Consider the following 16,505-nt stretch of genomic DNA (forward strand, 5'->3'; position numbering starts at 1 on the left):
TTGAAACGTTGGACCTCTCTTTCTAGATCATGAAAATTCCTCCTGACATGTCGCGGTGGGGATTCTATCCACCATATGGTGATTAGGATGACTCTCACGGTAACACCCGAACAAGTACTGCAACGTAACCATGTCATTATGTTGTTGTACTGGAAGAATCGAAGTCTCCTCATGTAGATGGCCAACTGAAGATATGAAGAGACAATCTGTTGCAGTTCTCAGGGCGTCATTCTGGCAGGTTTAAATATTTTTCCATCGCGTTGCACTTATATTCGCGACCTATACCTTTATACGTGGTCAACAAGGTTTTCTATGTACCCCAAGTGCATCCGGCTGGGGACTTTTGGACCTTGTCCGTTCATCTCAGCATGTTGCAGATAGCTGCGGCATGCGCGGAAGATGTCGGATCTGACCGTCATGCCCATGCGACAGGTTGAGCAATTTAGTAAGATTCTTGACTCCCGGCTCATCCAGCTGTTTCAGCATTAGCATGAAGATGCCATCAGGGTCAAATGCTTTGGATGCTTTAGCGTTCGTGATGACATTCGAAATCGATCATCCATTATAAATTGACGTAGTGATGTTGTATTTTCGCCCTGTCACACCCTGGGTGCTCGACAAACTTTTGATTATAATAACTTGCGCACCTCTTCGGATCAGTCAGCGTAACGTCCCCTAACGTGATTGAGCTCCTATATTCCTTCTTCCGAGGGTTCGAGAGTAACTTAAGCGTTGCCCACTTATTCCGGCTCCAATGTTCTAAGTCTTCAGATGATTTAAGCCCTTGTTCCGCATATGCTCACCGATCAGCCTGTTAACTTTTAGCGTCCCCTACGGTGGTCCTCTATTCTATAGAAGACCCCTACGGTGGTCTTCTATTTTATAGAAGGGATCTATAGACCCCTACGGTGGTATTCTATTCTATTGAAGAACCCTACGGAGGTCTTTTATTCTATAGAAGACCCCTACGGAGGTCTTCTATTCTATAGTAGACCCCTTCGGAGGTCTTCTATTCTATAGAAGACCCCTACGGAGGTCTTCTATTCTATAGAAGAGGAGGTCTTCTATTTGTATAGAAGACCCCTACGGAGGTCTTCTATTCTATAGAAGAGGAGGTCTTCTATTCTATAGAAGACCCCTACGGAGGTCTTCTATTCTATAGAAGACCCCTACGGAGGTCTTCTATTCTATAGAAGACCCCTACGGAGGTCTTCTATTCTATAGAAGACCCCTACGGAGGTCTTCTATTCTATAGAAGACCCCTACGGAGGTCTTCTATTCTATAGAAGACCCCTACGGAGGTCTTCTATTCTATAGAAGACCCCTACGGAGGTCTTCTATTCTATAGAAGACCCCTACGGAGGTCTTCTATTCTATAGAAGACCCCTACGGAGGTCTTCTATTCTATAGAAGACCCCTACGGAGGTCTTCTATTCTATAGAAGACCCCTACGGAGGTCTTCTATTCTATAGAAGACCCCTACGGAGGTCTTTTATTCCATAGAAGACACCTACGGTGGTATTCTATTCTATAGAAGACCCCTACTGTGGTCATATATTCTATAGAAGACACCTACGGTGGTATTCTATTCTATAGAAGACCCCTACTGTGGTCATATATTCTATAGAAGACACCTACGGTGGTCTTCTATTCCATAGAAGACCCCTAAGGTGGTCTTCTGTTCTATAGAAGACCCCTACGGTAGTCCTCTATTCTATAGAAGACAACTACGGTGGTCTTCTATTCTATAGAAGACCCCTAAGGTGGTCTTCTGTTCTATAGAAGACCTCTACGGTGGTCCTCTATTCTATAGAAGAATCCTACGGTGGTCTCCTATTATATAAAAGACCCCTACGCTGGTCTTCTATTCTATAGAAGACACCTACGGTGGCCTTCTATTCTATAGAAGACACCTACGGTGGTCTTTTATTACATAGAAGACACCTGCGGTGGTCTTCTATTCTATAGAAGACACCTGCGGTGGTCTTCTGTTCTATAGAAGACTCCTACGGTGGTCTTCTATTCTATAGAAGACACCTACGGTGGTCTTCTATTCTATAGACGACACCTACGGTGGACTTCTGTTCTATAGAAGACCCCTACGGTGGTCTTCAGATCTATAGAAGACCCCTACGGTGGTCTTCTATTCTATAGAAGACCCCTACGATGGTCTTCTATTCTATAGAAGACACCTACGGTGGACTTCTGTTATATAGAAGACCCCTACGGTGGTCTTCTATTCTATAGAAAACCCCTATGGTGGCCTTCTATTCTATAGAATACACCCACGGTAGTCTTCTATTCTATAGAAGACACCTACAGTAGTCTTCTATTCTATAGAAGACCCCAACGATGTATTCTATAGAAGACCCCTACGGTGATCTTCTATTCTATAGAAGACGCCTACGGTTATCTTTTATTCTATAGAATACACCTACGGTAGTCTTCTGTTCTATATAAGACACCTGCGGTGGTCTTCTATTCTATAGAAGACCCTACGGTGGTCTTCTATTCTATAGAAGACCCTACGGTGGTCTTGTATTTTATAGAAGACACCTACGGTGGTCTTCTATTCTATAGAAGACCCTTACAGTGGCATTCTATTCTATAGAAGGGCCCTACGTTGGTCTTATGTTCATTAGATGACCCTACGGCGGTCCTCTATTCTATAAAAGACCCCTACGGTGGCCTTGTATTCTATAGAAGACACCTACGGTAGTCTTATAGTCTATAGAATTCACCTACGGTAGTCCTATATTCTATAGAAGACGCCTACGGTGGTCCTCTATTCTATAGAAGACCCTTACAGTGGTATTCTATTCTGTAGAAGACCCCTACGGTGGTCTTCTGTTCTTTAGAAGACCCCTACTGCGGTCTTCTATTCTATAAAAGACCCCTACGGTGGTCTTCTGTTCTATAGAAGGCCCCTATGGAGGTCTTCTATTTTGTAGAAGACCCCAACGGTGGTCTTCTATTCTATAGAAGACACCTACGGTGGACTTCTGTTATATAGAAGACCCCTACGGTGGTCTTCTATTCTATAGAAGACACCTACGGTAGTCTTCTATTCTATAGAAGACACCTACGGTGGTCTTTTATTACATAGAAGACACCTGCGGTGGTCTTCTATTCTATAGAAGACACCTACGGTAGTCTTCTATTCTGTAGAAGACACCTACGGTAGTCTTCTATTCTGTAGAAGACCCCTACGGTGGTCTTCTGTTCTTTAGAAGACCCCTACTGCGGTCTTCTATTCTATAAAAGACCCCTACGGTGGTCTTCTGTTCTATAGAAGGCCCCTATGGAGGTCTTCTATTTTTTAGAAGACCCCAACGGTGGTATTCTATTCTGTAGAAGACCCCTACGGTGGTCTTCTGTTCTTTAGAAGACCCCTACTGCGGTCTTCTATTCTATAAAAGACCCCTACGGTGGTCTTCTATTCTATAGAAGACACCTACGGTGGTCTTTTATTACATAGAAGACACCTGCGGTGGTCTTCTATTCTATAGAAGACACCTGCGGTGGTCTTCTGTTCTATAGAAGACCCCTACGGTGGTCTTCTATTCTATAGAAGACACCTACGGTGGTCTTCTATTCTGTAGAAGACTCCTACGGTGGTCTTCTGTTCTTTAGAAGACCCCTACTGCGGTCTTCTATTCTATAAAAGACCCCTACGGTGGTCTTCTATTCTATAGAAGACACCTACGGTGGTCTTTTATTACATAGAAGACACCTGCGGTGGTCTTCTATTCTATAGAAGACACCTGCGGTGGTCTTCTGTTCTATAGAAGACCCCTACGGTGGTCTTCTATTCTATAGAAGACCCCTACGGTGGTCTTCTATTCTATAGAAAACCCCTATGGTGGCCTTCTATTCTATAGAATACACCCACGGTAGTCTTCTATTCTATAGAAGACACCTACAGTAGTCTTCTATTCTATAGAAGACCCCAACGATGTATTCTATAGAAGACCCCTACGGTGATCTTCTATTCTAAAGAAGACTCCTACGGTGGTCTTCTATTATATGGAAGACTCCTAAGGTGGTCTTCTATTATATAGAAGAAGAAGACTCCTACGGTGGTCTTGAATTTTATAGAAGATACCTACGGTAGTCTTATATTCTATAGAAGACCCTGACGGTGGTCTTCTATTCTATAGATGATCCCTACCGTAGTCTTCTATTCTATAGAAGACCCTTACAATGGTCTTCTATTCTATAGAAGACCCTGACGGTGGTTTTCTATTCTATAGAATACCCTAATTGTGATTTTCTATTCTATAAGAAAACCTTACTGTGTTCTTCCATTCTAAAAGAGACCCCCACGGTGGTATTCTTTTCTTTAGAAGACTGCTACGGTTGTTGTTGAGCTTGGTTTCCAGTACCCCACGATACAAATACAAACATGTGTACACTGAAGTGGCAGCCGCTAGCCGAAACCAGTTGTTCTGTGGTTCCAGGTCAATCCGGTAACGTAGAATCCGGCGACGTGTTATTGATCTGCCTGGCGAGGTTGCTGCTGTAAAGTAGTTGACATAAAGTGGAGAAGTAAATTTCATATTCTTCAATTATAGAGACAGCGGAAGCTGCTATGACATAATAGCAATAACCACACTCTTTGATATGGCCCTGGGAATTTACAACACCTGTCCTCTTCTTGTGATTTCAATATTCCGCTAAAAATGTATCCGATTATATTAGGTTTTATAACCAAATAATCAGAGGCTCATAAATAAATTAGAAGAATATTGTATTATTTAAACATTAATTTTCTTATCAGTTCAACTTTACTAAATATTGTAAATTGTTTTTAACATATCCTTTGATCCTTGTAATTGTTGTTTATCTATATCCGTATTTCTGTCCTTCATTGTACCGTTGTGTAGTATACAATAATAAAATTTCAATTTCCAACTAAATCTTGTTCTCCACAACTTTCTTCATTTGTCCTTCGTTTATAACAATACAAATTCTTGTAACTTTCCCACCTAACGTATAAGTACTGTCAATATGTATACGCCAGTATTGTCCGTAGTAAGATAAAAGAGTGAAATTAATAATAACTAGGACCGGAAGACAGACACCTCCAATATACCACAACTACTACCACATAAAACCAAAATCACATTTATCAAACAATTCGTTTTGTATCGCTTTAATCACAGAGCTCATCAAAGAAACAATGCTGTTAATTTATTTATAAACAAAAAAATAAAAAATTAAACAAAAATTAATATTTAAAAAAATAACAACAAAAAAGTGCAACAAATTATTAAATAATTCGATCAGATCACCACAAAACTAAAAAAGATAAAAAACCTTTAAAAGCAAAAAAACTAAACAAAACTCCCCCTAAAAATATCCCTAAACCAAACCAAACAACAAAATTACCAACAGAAAAAATTGTTTTTGATTTTTGTCATTTTCAAAATTATTTGCCAAAAGCCTTGCAACAATAACAGCAACAATTAAAACATCAACAATAACAATAACCAGACAAACCAAACATACAACAAATATGACACACAATCGTGAAAATTTACGTTTAAGTTTGCACGATTTGCAACAGACCACCACAGCACCCATTAACTCATCATCCAGTTCATCCAGTGTCTCACAATCCATGTCAGTGATAGCTAATCAAGCCATAACCACTGTGGCCAATAAATTTACAAAGGGCGTCGGCGTCGGTGGTGGGACAGCGGCAGCATATCAAAATGAAAAATGTGAACGTTTAAAGAAAATGACATCGATAACATGTTCCGATTCAGAAGATGATTCCGAACGTCGAATACAAATGGATGGCAATGGCAAATGGCAAATAGGGGGATATGAAGGTGTAAGTTGAACGAACATACAGGAGTGTTTTGGGGCGGGTTATTTGTTTGTTTTTAGTTTCTTTTTAGATTTGTTTATGTTCTCGCCTATGATGACAAGTTTACTTTTTATTTTCTCTCTTACAGGACACCCGCACACACATTGTCCATGAAATCTTTCGCAATGAACAATCCTATGTTGAATCCCTGCAAACTATGGTTAATCGTTACCTGAAGGCATTGAAGTCTCCTGAACATGCTGGCGTCATTGAGGCCCGCACCGTGGATGAAATATTCTTTATGGTTCCTGACATCCTGGAGATACATGAGAAATTTTTGGCTGAATTACGCAACCGTTTGGACAATTGGGATACTCAACAGAAAGTTGGAGATGCTTTTATGGAAACGGTAATTATGCTTCTCGCTTTGTAAATGGATCTAACATTAACAAATATTTTTTTTTGTAGTTTTCCAAACTGGAAGTCCTTGAGGTTTATACCTCATTTGTGAATAATTGTAGTCGTGCCAAAAATGCCATACGTACAACAAAACATCAACGACCTGCATTTGCTAAATTCCTGGAGACAACAGCTCGCGAGCATAAGGGCAAGCTGACATTGGACTATTTGTTGATAAAGCCGGTGCAGAAGTTTCCAAAGTAAGTTTGTTCATCCACAAACAAAACTAATCTTTAAATCCAAAACGAGAATTTTTGATCGGCTAGTCCCTTAATATATTAATAAACAAATTTAAACCCTGTCCGTGTAAACCTGTAAGGAAAATGTGTAAGGAAAATGTGACGTATAATTGTTGTCGCAACGTATACGACCGTGGTCTTGAACAATGAAGTTCGACATTATTTCATTACAGAGGAAGTGCTTGACCTTTCGAGACCACTGCCTTAGAGTAAATAGTCTTCTCTTGTGGTCATAAAACCACTCTCGAACATACTCTCATCAAAACGTCAGTATAAACTTCACATAGTCTTATATGGAAAATGTGGCGTATAATTATCATCACAACGTATACGACAACATGGTCTGGTTGGATAATGCTTGAGGTCGTCTATAGAATTTTTTGACGTGTTTATTCTTCCTTATGGTATTCCGTTCTATTAACAGAGTGGTTGGCATCTAGAATCAACCGACTCTGACTAACTGTTTAAGTTTTTCCCCTCAACCAAAAAATCCGAAACATGTATTGATGGTCTGCAAGTCCCAGAAAAATATTTCTGAAAAGGTCAAATTAAGTAAGTTCGAACCAAATACATACAATAGTATAGTTACAATTTTGATATGTGGACTGTAGATGTCAGTGTCATAGAGCTTCTGGGCTTGGAGGTCCTAATATATATAAAAAAAGCAAGTAAGAAAGTATCAGTCAGCTGTGCTGACGGAGATATACCCTGAGCCTCTGTAGGTACAATAATGTGGGGTCATTGACATACAAACATTTTTAATAAGCAAACTTCTAATTCATAGTGAACTCAAAAAAAATTAAATTACGTTAAACTAAGTTTGGAAGAAAGTTTTGAAGATGTTTGAGAGTTATCTTGCACATTATCCCTTGCCGGCAGGGTTTTTTGAGCTTTGAAGCAATTATCTCAGGAAGTATGGACCTACTCCGGAAAAAAATACCGTGGTAAAGGGGGCAGCTAAGACAACCTACTGAAAAATGTTCAATACAATCCGAGAGGAGATCCCAAACTTCTCTTTCTACGAATTTTGTGTGGGAGGTACCCGAAAGAGTGGTATTTGAACCCGATCTATATCTGGAAGGAATAATACGATATGCAAAGTTCTTACCAAATCGATTGCTCCCTTCGTGAGTTATCGTTCACATCATTTTACAGAGGACTTTTGAGCTTTTATGGGGGAGGTACCAGAAGGAGTGGACCGATATAGTCCATGTTCCACAATAATACATGACTGAATGAAACAATACGATGTGCAAAGCTTGGACCAATCAGAAACTCCCTACGAGAGTTATTTTGCGGATTTACCATTTTAGTTGGGGCCGTCAGGTTTCTTGGAGCTGTTAGGCCATTATATCAGGAAGTGTGGACTTGCCCCCGAAAAAAATTGTACCGTTGTAAAGGGGGCTGCCAGGACAACCTGCTGACAAAAAATTACAAGACGATGTGAGAGGAGCTCTTAAACGTCACTTTTTGCGAATTTTGTGTGGGAGGTAGCCGAAGGAGTGGACCGATATAGTCCACATTTCAATGTGATACATGACTTGATGACATAATACGTTGTGCAAAGTCTGCACCAATCAGAAACTCCATGCGAGAATTATCTAGCGGATTTGCCATTTTGGTTGGAGACGTCAGAGTTTCATGAAGCTTTTAGGCCAATATCTGAGGAAGTATGGACTTGAGCAAGAAAAAAATTGTACCGTCGTGAAGGGAGGCGCAAGGACAAGCTTCTGCAAAAATTTCAAAACGATACGAGAGGAGCTCTTGAACTGCACTTTTTCTGAATTTTGTGTGGTAGGTACCCAAAGGAGTGGACCGAGAAAGTCCCTATTCGAACCTGATATATATAACTGGAAGGAATAATACGATGTGCAAAGTTTGGACCAAATCGACTGTTCCCTTCGAGAGTTATCGTTCACACCATTTTACAGATAAATTTTGAACTTTTGTTAGGGAGGTACCCGAAGGAGTGGATCGATATGGCCCATCTTCGAACTTAAACTAAGTTTGGACAAAATATTACGATACCCAAAATTTGTTTCGAATCGATTGATCCGTACGAGAGTTATCGTGCAAACCAGCCAGACAGACGGACGGACATGGCTAAATCGACTCCAAATTGTCTGAAACGAATTTCGTCCAAACATACTTGGGGTCTAAAACCGTTATTTGGATGAGGCACATTTTTGGTCGTATCAAAGTGTATACAAATACCCTTTCTACCCTAAAGGCTAAGGGTATAAAAACTGTTCATTGCGGCCACATATACCTCTACTTTAAAGTCACTGGCAAACAAAAGCCAGGGCTGTATTTTTTTTGACTTTACAAATTACCACTGCAGTAAGGCATTGTTGTAAAGTCTTTGGTCTGATGTGGTCCCTATTAAAGAGTATATGGCCTGTAGAGGTATCTGCTGTAGAGTATATTGCCTAAGTTTTCGTTATTACACAGAAATTTGTTTATAGGGCTCACTGGTGGATAGTAGCTGGGATGTAGATGTCACTGCTCTGAAGTAAGTTCTCATATAGACCTCTATATTAGAATAGCTGATCCATCAAAGATATATAATATAACAAGATGGGAAATGTTAATTTACAATATGGTGACATGAATTTATGTTATACTTGTTTTTGTTGCCGTCGTGTTCTGTTAGTTGTCTGTTATACACAAACACCCTCTATGGTTTAATAGTAAAATTGAACTGCATTATGCACTATGTCCAATCTTTACCATTTTATGTCTTTGGATCCATGTAAAACACGACTTTACGGTGTATAACATGAGAAGGTTTTATGCAGCAAAGACATACAATGATAAAGATTGGACATCATGCACAATGGAGTTAAATTTTAATATTCAAGCATAGAGGGTGTTTATGTATAACAGACAATTAGTATAACACAACAGAAACAAAAGCGTACACCAATGTGAACTAAGTTAAATCAAAGATATAAATTATTACAAGATGGGACATTTCCATTGCTACTATACATCGGCAGATGGTAGTGGTGGTCTAACATAATGTGATGTTACAATATGGTGACATGAATTATGTTATATTTAACATAGTTCACAGTGGTGTACGCTTTTGTTTCTGTTAATTGTCTGTTATACATCAACGCACTCTATGCTTGAGTATTTAAATTGAACTCCATTGTGAATGATGTCCAATCTTTACCATTGTATGTCTTTGGTTAAATATAACATAATTCCATGTCACAATATTGTAACATCACATTATGTTAGACCACCAGCGCCATTTGCCGATGTATAGTAGCAATGGAAATGTCCCGTCTTATTATATTATGAATGCAGGATATGTGGCCTCCACAGTTCATTGTCATAAAGTTTCTGTGACTTTACATATTACCATTGCAGTAATGCGGCCCACAGAAGTCTGTGCTATATGCATTGCTGTAAGGTCTGAGTCGCAATTAAGGAGTATGCGACCAGTAGAGGTCTCTACTGTAGAGTAAGTGGCCTAAATATTAGAGAGAAATTTGCCTATAGATGTCACTGGTGGATAGCAGCTGGCATGTAGATGTCATTGCTCATGTAGACCTCTATTTTAAAATAACTGGCCCGTGTTAGCCGTGACTGTACGTTATCTAACCTGTTTAGGTCTCTGATATTCAGTAGGTGGTTTCAGAGGTTCTATAATGGAAATCTGGTCTGAAGAGATCATTGATGTACAGTATCTGGTCGGTAGATGTCGCTGCTCTAAAGTGGTGGGTAGCCACTTTAGGTCTTTGTAGAGTCACTTACCTGTATAACACACTACTGTAGTTTATCTGACCTTGCAGATTACTACTTTAGGATAAATTATCTGCAAATGTCATTGTTATACAGTATTTTTCAGTGGGAGCCACAATATACACTCTAGAGCTTATGAAAATTTCTGTCATATAGTATAAGCCTCATAGGTTATATTGCCGATAAACTGATTTACAGAGAGCACTGCTCTAGTGTGGTAACTGGTCTCCTGATTTCTTGCTGTAGATTAACCGGCTTTCAAAGGTCACGACTTAAAATTTCTCAGGACAAGTTTACTCACTTTACTTAAGTGGCACCTATTGTAGGTGATATGTTAGAAAAATCTACCATTTGGAGGCCAGCATGGTACCAAAGACATAAAATAGTAAAGATTTGGACATAATGCAGATAAATTTTAATATTCAAGCATATATGGCGTTTATATATAGTAGACAATTTACAGAGCACCAATGAAACAAAAGCGTACACAAATGTGAACCATGTTAAATATAACATAATTTCATGTCACAATATTGTCACATAACACTATGTTAGATCGCCAGTCCCATCTGCCGATGTATAGTAGCAATGAAAATGTCCCATCTTGTTATAAAATGGCAAAGACGTACAATGGTAAAGATTGGACATCATGCACAATAGAGTCAAATTTGAATATTCAAGCATAGAAGGCGTTTATGTATAACAGACAATTAACAGAATACAACAGAAACACCAATGTGAACTATGTTAAATATAACATAACACCAATGTGAACTATGTTAAATATAACATAATTCCATGTCACAATATTGTAACATCATATTATGTTAGATCACCAGCGCCATCTGCCGATGTATAGTAGCAATGTAAATGTCTCATATAATACAAAGATGTATAACTTAACAAGATAAGACATTTCCATTGCTACTATACATCGGCAGATGGTGCTGGTGGTCTAACATAATGCGAAGTTACAATATTGTGACACGAATTATGTTATATTTAACATAGTTCACATTGGTGTACGCTTTTGTTTCTGTTAATTGTATGTTATACATAAACGCCCTCTATGCTTGAATATGAAAATTTAAAAAATTTTGCATGATGTCCAATCTTTAAGATTGTATGTCTTTGTATAATATTATATGTATTTGAAAATTATACTATTAAGCCATAGAGGGTGTTTGTGTATAGCAGACGATTAACAGAACACAATGGCAACAAAAACAAATATAACATATTTTCATGTCACAATATTGTAACTTAACATAAACAGCGCCATCTGCCGGTGTATATTAGCAAGGTTTATGTCTCATCTTGTTATATTATATATCTTTCTTTGGACTTACAGAAGATGGCTTTCAAATGTCGCATTTGTTTAACGTCTGCCTTTTGTATAATATCTGGTCCCTGCTATAGAGCCTAGTCAGTCTATATTATTACTTGCCTTTCTAAAAACATTCTTTAAAACACATTTCGCGATTTGAGGGACAATGAAGAAAGTATTTTCTAACAATCCCAGTTTGTTGGTCCCCGAAAAAAATGTTTATAGCATAAAGAAAGCGTAACATGAAGGTGCATAATTGGTGCCGTTACTTATAGGAAACCCTCTTATTCTAAGACCTGTCATTTTTAGATTATGTCGCAGGGTTGATTGCTAAGGTCTGGAACTGAATAAGTTACACGGTGGTTCAAATACCTATCTATCAGAGCAGCACGACTGTTAACTGCATAAATAAATCCATTTTTGAAGATTAATGTTCGCTAGTATACCTGAATAAAAATACCCAAAATATTTTACATTTCAACGAAAATATTGTCAAACATCTATTTATTTTTTAATTTCCCCCATTCCTCTCCTCTTGTTTATTCTAGCTATGAATTACTGTTCCAAAGACTTATCAAGCACACCGATCACGATCATCCAGATCAAAAACATCTACAGGATGTCCTGAAATTGGTACACGATATACTGGTGCATATCAATTGCAAGGAGCGTGAAATTCTTGAAAATGGTCAACGCGAAGCAACGCTACGTGAACTGGAAGGTGTTATCGAAGGCATAACAGATCTCATTGCACCGGATCGACAATTTTTACTTTTCGATTTGGTAACAATGCCTTCGGGCCAGGGGGCACGCAAGGAACGGGGTTTCTTTTTATTCAACGATTTGTTGGTATTGACGAGTATTAAAAAACGAAGTGGTACCATACGAAAACCGAATACGTAAGTTAAATACACAATTTTAAATGTTATAAAATAATAATTTTTACATTATTATAGAACAACATGTCCGGGTACAGTGGCCTCCACGCTGGATACAAATAAATATAAATTTTTAACCAAGATCTCGTTGGATTGTTTGGAAATTGTTAAGAGTAAGTAACACGAAATGAAAAAGTATTTAAAAGTTAAAAGCAAATCATATGGCGTATAAGTGTTGTCAGCACTTATACCACCCTATGGGTTTCTATTAGCAAAACGTTTCTTCGGAATTTTAATAAAATAAAACTAGATTTGGAAATCCACTAGATTTCAAATGTCAATTCCATCAAATAAATCCTCGTCATAAATCCAGGGGGTTTTATTTGACTTATCCGCTATGGAATTGACATTTGAAATCCATTAGATTTTATAAATCTAAATATTTGTTAGGCTTTATTATGGCGTATAAGTGCTGACACAACTTATACGCCCAATTGTCCTATATTTTCTAAGAGGTCTATAATGAAATTCTTTATTTTGTTTTTTCATTTCCAGCAAAAGACGAAAACATCAAACGTATAATGACTGAAATCGAAAATCTCGCAGAAGACTGCAATAAATTACAACAAATCAGTGAAATTACATCTTCTCTCAAAATGCCCCATCAGTATTTGGAAGATGTAATACGGGAATTACATCGTGATGCCCAGCGACAATTATCAGAGAGACAGACAAATGATGCTCAACTGAATATGCTCGAATTAGCGGTTAATTCACCGTGAGTTCTGCACTGCCATTTATTTCTTATTCTCGTAAAACATTTTTCTTTGATTTTTCCCTTACAGAAATGGTACTCAAAAGTTATCCATAGTCTTTAGTAAGTCTGAAAAGAGAACACAATGGGAGGAGACATTCAATGAAGCCAAACAAAAATTAGGTAAGTTTAAGAAATTCAAAATGGAAACTTGATAAGATATATGCTCTGCTCTAGAACCTGCAAAATCTGCATTTTTTACTACTATAACCATTTTTCCTTTATGCTATCGAACAAATAGTAAAAAATAGTTGATTCGTGCAGTTCTGGAACAGGCAATTTGTAAAACCACCCTGTAGGAAATGTCAATAGTGAACTTATACTGACTTACTACTGACATTGTAAACAGTACTACCGACAAAGTGTAGACAACTCATATTATTTCCTATAGACATTTTGTATGAACGTGTCATTCGAAAGTCATTGGGACTAGTATGTCAGTAGTAAGTCAGTAGTTGCTGAGGAACCGCATGTTGATATTGGAGGTAGTAAGTCAGTATAGACATTAGAGATAGTGAGTCAATAGAGACATTGCATGCAGTGAGTCAATAGTTCATGTAGGACCATATGGAGACATTGGTACCAGAGTTTTACTATTAGATTTTTGGTATATTTGGAGCTTTGAGTTGATTCAAAAGCCAAATGCATAATAGTACGTTTATATTAACGAAATCCAGTGGATTTTAGTTGTTGATTCCATAGCTTTACGTCCAAAGAATCCATGACGAGGATTTATTTGACTTATAAGTAATGGAATTGACATCTGAAATTCAGTTCTATAAAACAATGAACAGTTCAAACAGTTAAATTATATATTTTATTCAAGGAAATAAAGTAAAATAACGATTGTTGACAACCTGTAGACAAAATGTTGACAATATCTCCATAATAGTAGACAAAGTGGTGACATTTCGACATTTGATTCCAGGCTTCCTACAGGCAATGTTGTGGATTAGAGTTTAGGTAATTTATTCACTGCGATTTACATTGATCAAAAGGAAAAGACTGTATAATTAATCGATTTAAAGACCACTACCACAGTCTTACTGGCCTTTGAAGGATGCTAGTACAGAACCGTATACCAATATGAAACTCTCCCTGCACTCTGAACTTTATTATAACTTTCAAAACATTTCACTTAACTTATCTTTTAAGTTCATTAATTTCTATAGCTGATCTTTGGTTAATATAATTGGAAACACATTTTAAATGACATATACAGAGTACCTGTACTCATACATATCTACTATGGTGCACCTGGCTTCGGAAGCCACTTCTGAACATACGTAACTTTTATGGAATATCTGCCTTATAGGGGTCATTTTACGGGAACATATAAATTTGCATTTGTGATTGTTTGGCTACTTATATGTTCCATAAATAAATTTAGAGTAGTTGACCTCAGATATCCTACTTTAAACAAACTGACCGTTAGAGGTCACTGACTCATATTATGTGCCCTTTAGATCAGGGATGCCCACAATATGTTTCTATTGCATACTTGGGCATGTCATTGTATGAGTGCATGCTTTATCAATTAGTTTAATTGTGTAAGTGGAGAGAAAAACGTTTACAGGTCGCCCATGGGCGATCTCTCGTGCATCCATTCTTTAGAGCTCACGGTTGCAAAATAATTTATTTATCTTATCTAAGTCCACTAAATCACTTGTACAGAGTGCATGTCTACACACCTCTACTTGATCGCAGCTAGTTTCAGAATCGACTAAAGTAAGTATGTAATCTGCTAAGTTCATATGATCTTCAGAGGTCGCTATATATAGTACTCCGTTTATAGAGGTCGCTACTTAAAATTAGTGGTCTGTACATGCAAAGATATATACAGTCGAAATCGCTTATAACGTCGGTCAAGGGACCGACCGAACTCGGACGCTATAAGCGATAGTCGTTATAAATGATATTAATAAAAGAGATCAAATTATATTATGTATAGTGTCTTTGGGGTATAAATACGTTGTTTTATTGAGTAAATCAATAAATTCAATTAAATTTTTGTACTTTTTTATTCAATATACGTATAAAAGACTTAAAACCAAAATAAAAAAATATAAGGACATTCAATTCAGTTTTTAGCAGATATAGGATATGGTTTTAATTAAAATAGTCTGTTATTTTAGTTTTGGCTTTCATATTCATAATATTAAATTTAACTCAGATCTGAGTTTTGAAAGGGTTTTCAAAACACATTCTTTGTTGTAACATCTTCCGAGTAAATAGATTTTTAAAGAGTTTCTACTGTTAGGAATGCCTCTGACACTGGCGGTAATTGAAATTCTGGTTCTGCAGTATCCTCAATTTCTTCATTAGAATTGCTCTCATCTAAAACTTTCAATATTATGTCGTCGTTATTATACATGACATCGATGGCAACTAATTCATCAATATCTTCTACATGTTGGGAAAAATGAGAATAGAGACAAATGTCTTCAGAATCGTTCAACGGACCATTAATCCCGCATAATGAAAACAGTTAAGGGTTGTTTACACCATCTATCAATGTCGTATGAGATGTCAAATTTTCTACCTGCGAATGTTGTACACATAGTGTGACCACTATGAAAATTTTCATCTATCAAAATGATTTGGCAACTCATATGTAAATTTTTCATTTAGGGAGCGCTCTATTTGATACGGCATTCTTGTATGTAAACATAAATTTATCAGCTGTTTTCTGGCATTCTCAAAAAAAAAAAAGAAAAACAAAATCTTTTAAAAAAGAAAATGGAAAGTTATGTATATTTAAATATTTAGAAAAGTAAACAAAGGGTGTTTATAATGTAATTTTCAGATCGATTGGTCGAAAGAAGCAGTCTTGGAAATTGCTTTGTGGCAAAAACATAAATGCCTCTATAACCCCAAAAACCTATTCTACCACAACAAACATGCTAGATATTCATTTTCCTTCAACCAAAATTAAAATTTGCGCAAATTTGCAACTCAACAATAAATGTAAACAATGACAAAAACAGCTGTTTTTATATTTATAGGTTATGTCATACGAAAATAACACTTGTAGGTATGAACGCACAAATTGAAAGTTGTATGGATGACGTCAATTTTGACAAACATAGAGAATGTCGAATGGGTGAAAGAAATGACAGCTCATATGACATTGATAGATGGTGTAAACAGCCCTTTAGCGATGACAGAACACGCTAAATTTTTCAAGGCTTCATCATCCAACAATAACACTGCATCCAAC

The 16,505-nt window shown here is 37.3% G+C and overlaps 1 protein-coding gene across 3 annotated transcripts in view; it reads left to right on the plus strand.

Annotated features, from left to right (window-relative positions):
- Positions 1-16,505, plus strand: part of LOC141398150 (rho guanine nucleotide exchange factor 17) — a 443,900-nt gene that overhangs the window by 416,879 nt on the left and 10,516 nt on the right. Inside the window, exons 2-8 of one of the 3 annotated variants that reach the window (XM_073975393.1) lie at positions 5,446-5,839; positions 5,964-6,224; positions 6,284-6,474; positions 12,142-12,492; positions 12,550-12,644; positions 13,027-13,249; positions 13,317-13,408. In XM_073975393.1, the coding sequence (XP_073831494.1) occupies positions 5,519-5,839; positions 5,964-6,224; positions 6,284-6,474; positions 12,142-12,492; positions 12,550-12,644; positions 13,027-13,249; positions 13,317-13,408 (1,534 nt within the window). In that variant the 5' untranslated portion in view covers positions 5,446-5,518. Of the gene's footprint in view, positions 1-5,165; positions 5,840-5,963; positions 6,225-6,283; positions 6,475-12,141; positions 12,493-12,549; positions 12,645-13,026; positions 13,250-13,316; positions 13,409-16,505 lie in introns of all 3 variants that reach the window. The other 2 variants (XM_073975390.1, XM_073975385.1) reach the window with 2 other exon arrangements.

The sequence above is a fragment of the Musca autumnalis genome, unplaced genomic scaffold, assembly GCF_047663935.1.
Source record: "Musca autumnalis isolate F117 unplaced genomic scaffold, ASM4766393v1 scaffold_1, whole genome shotgun sequence".
Taxonomy (NCBI): domain Eukaryota; kingdom Metazoa; phylum Arthropoda; class Insecta; order Diptera; family Muscidae; genus Musca; species Musca autumnalis.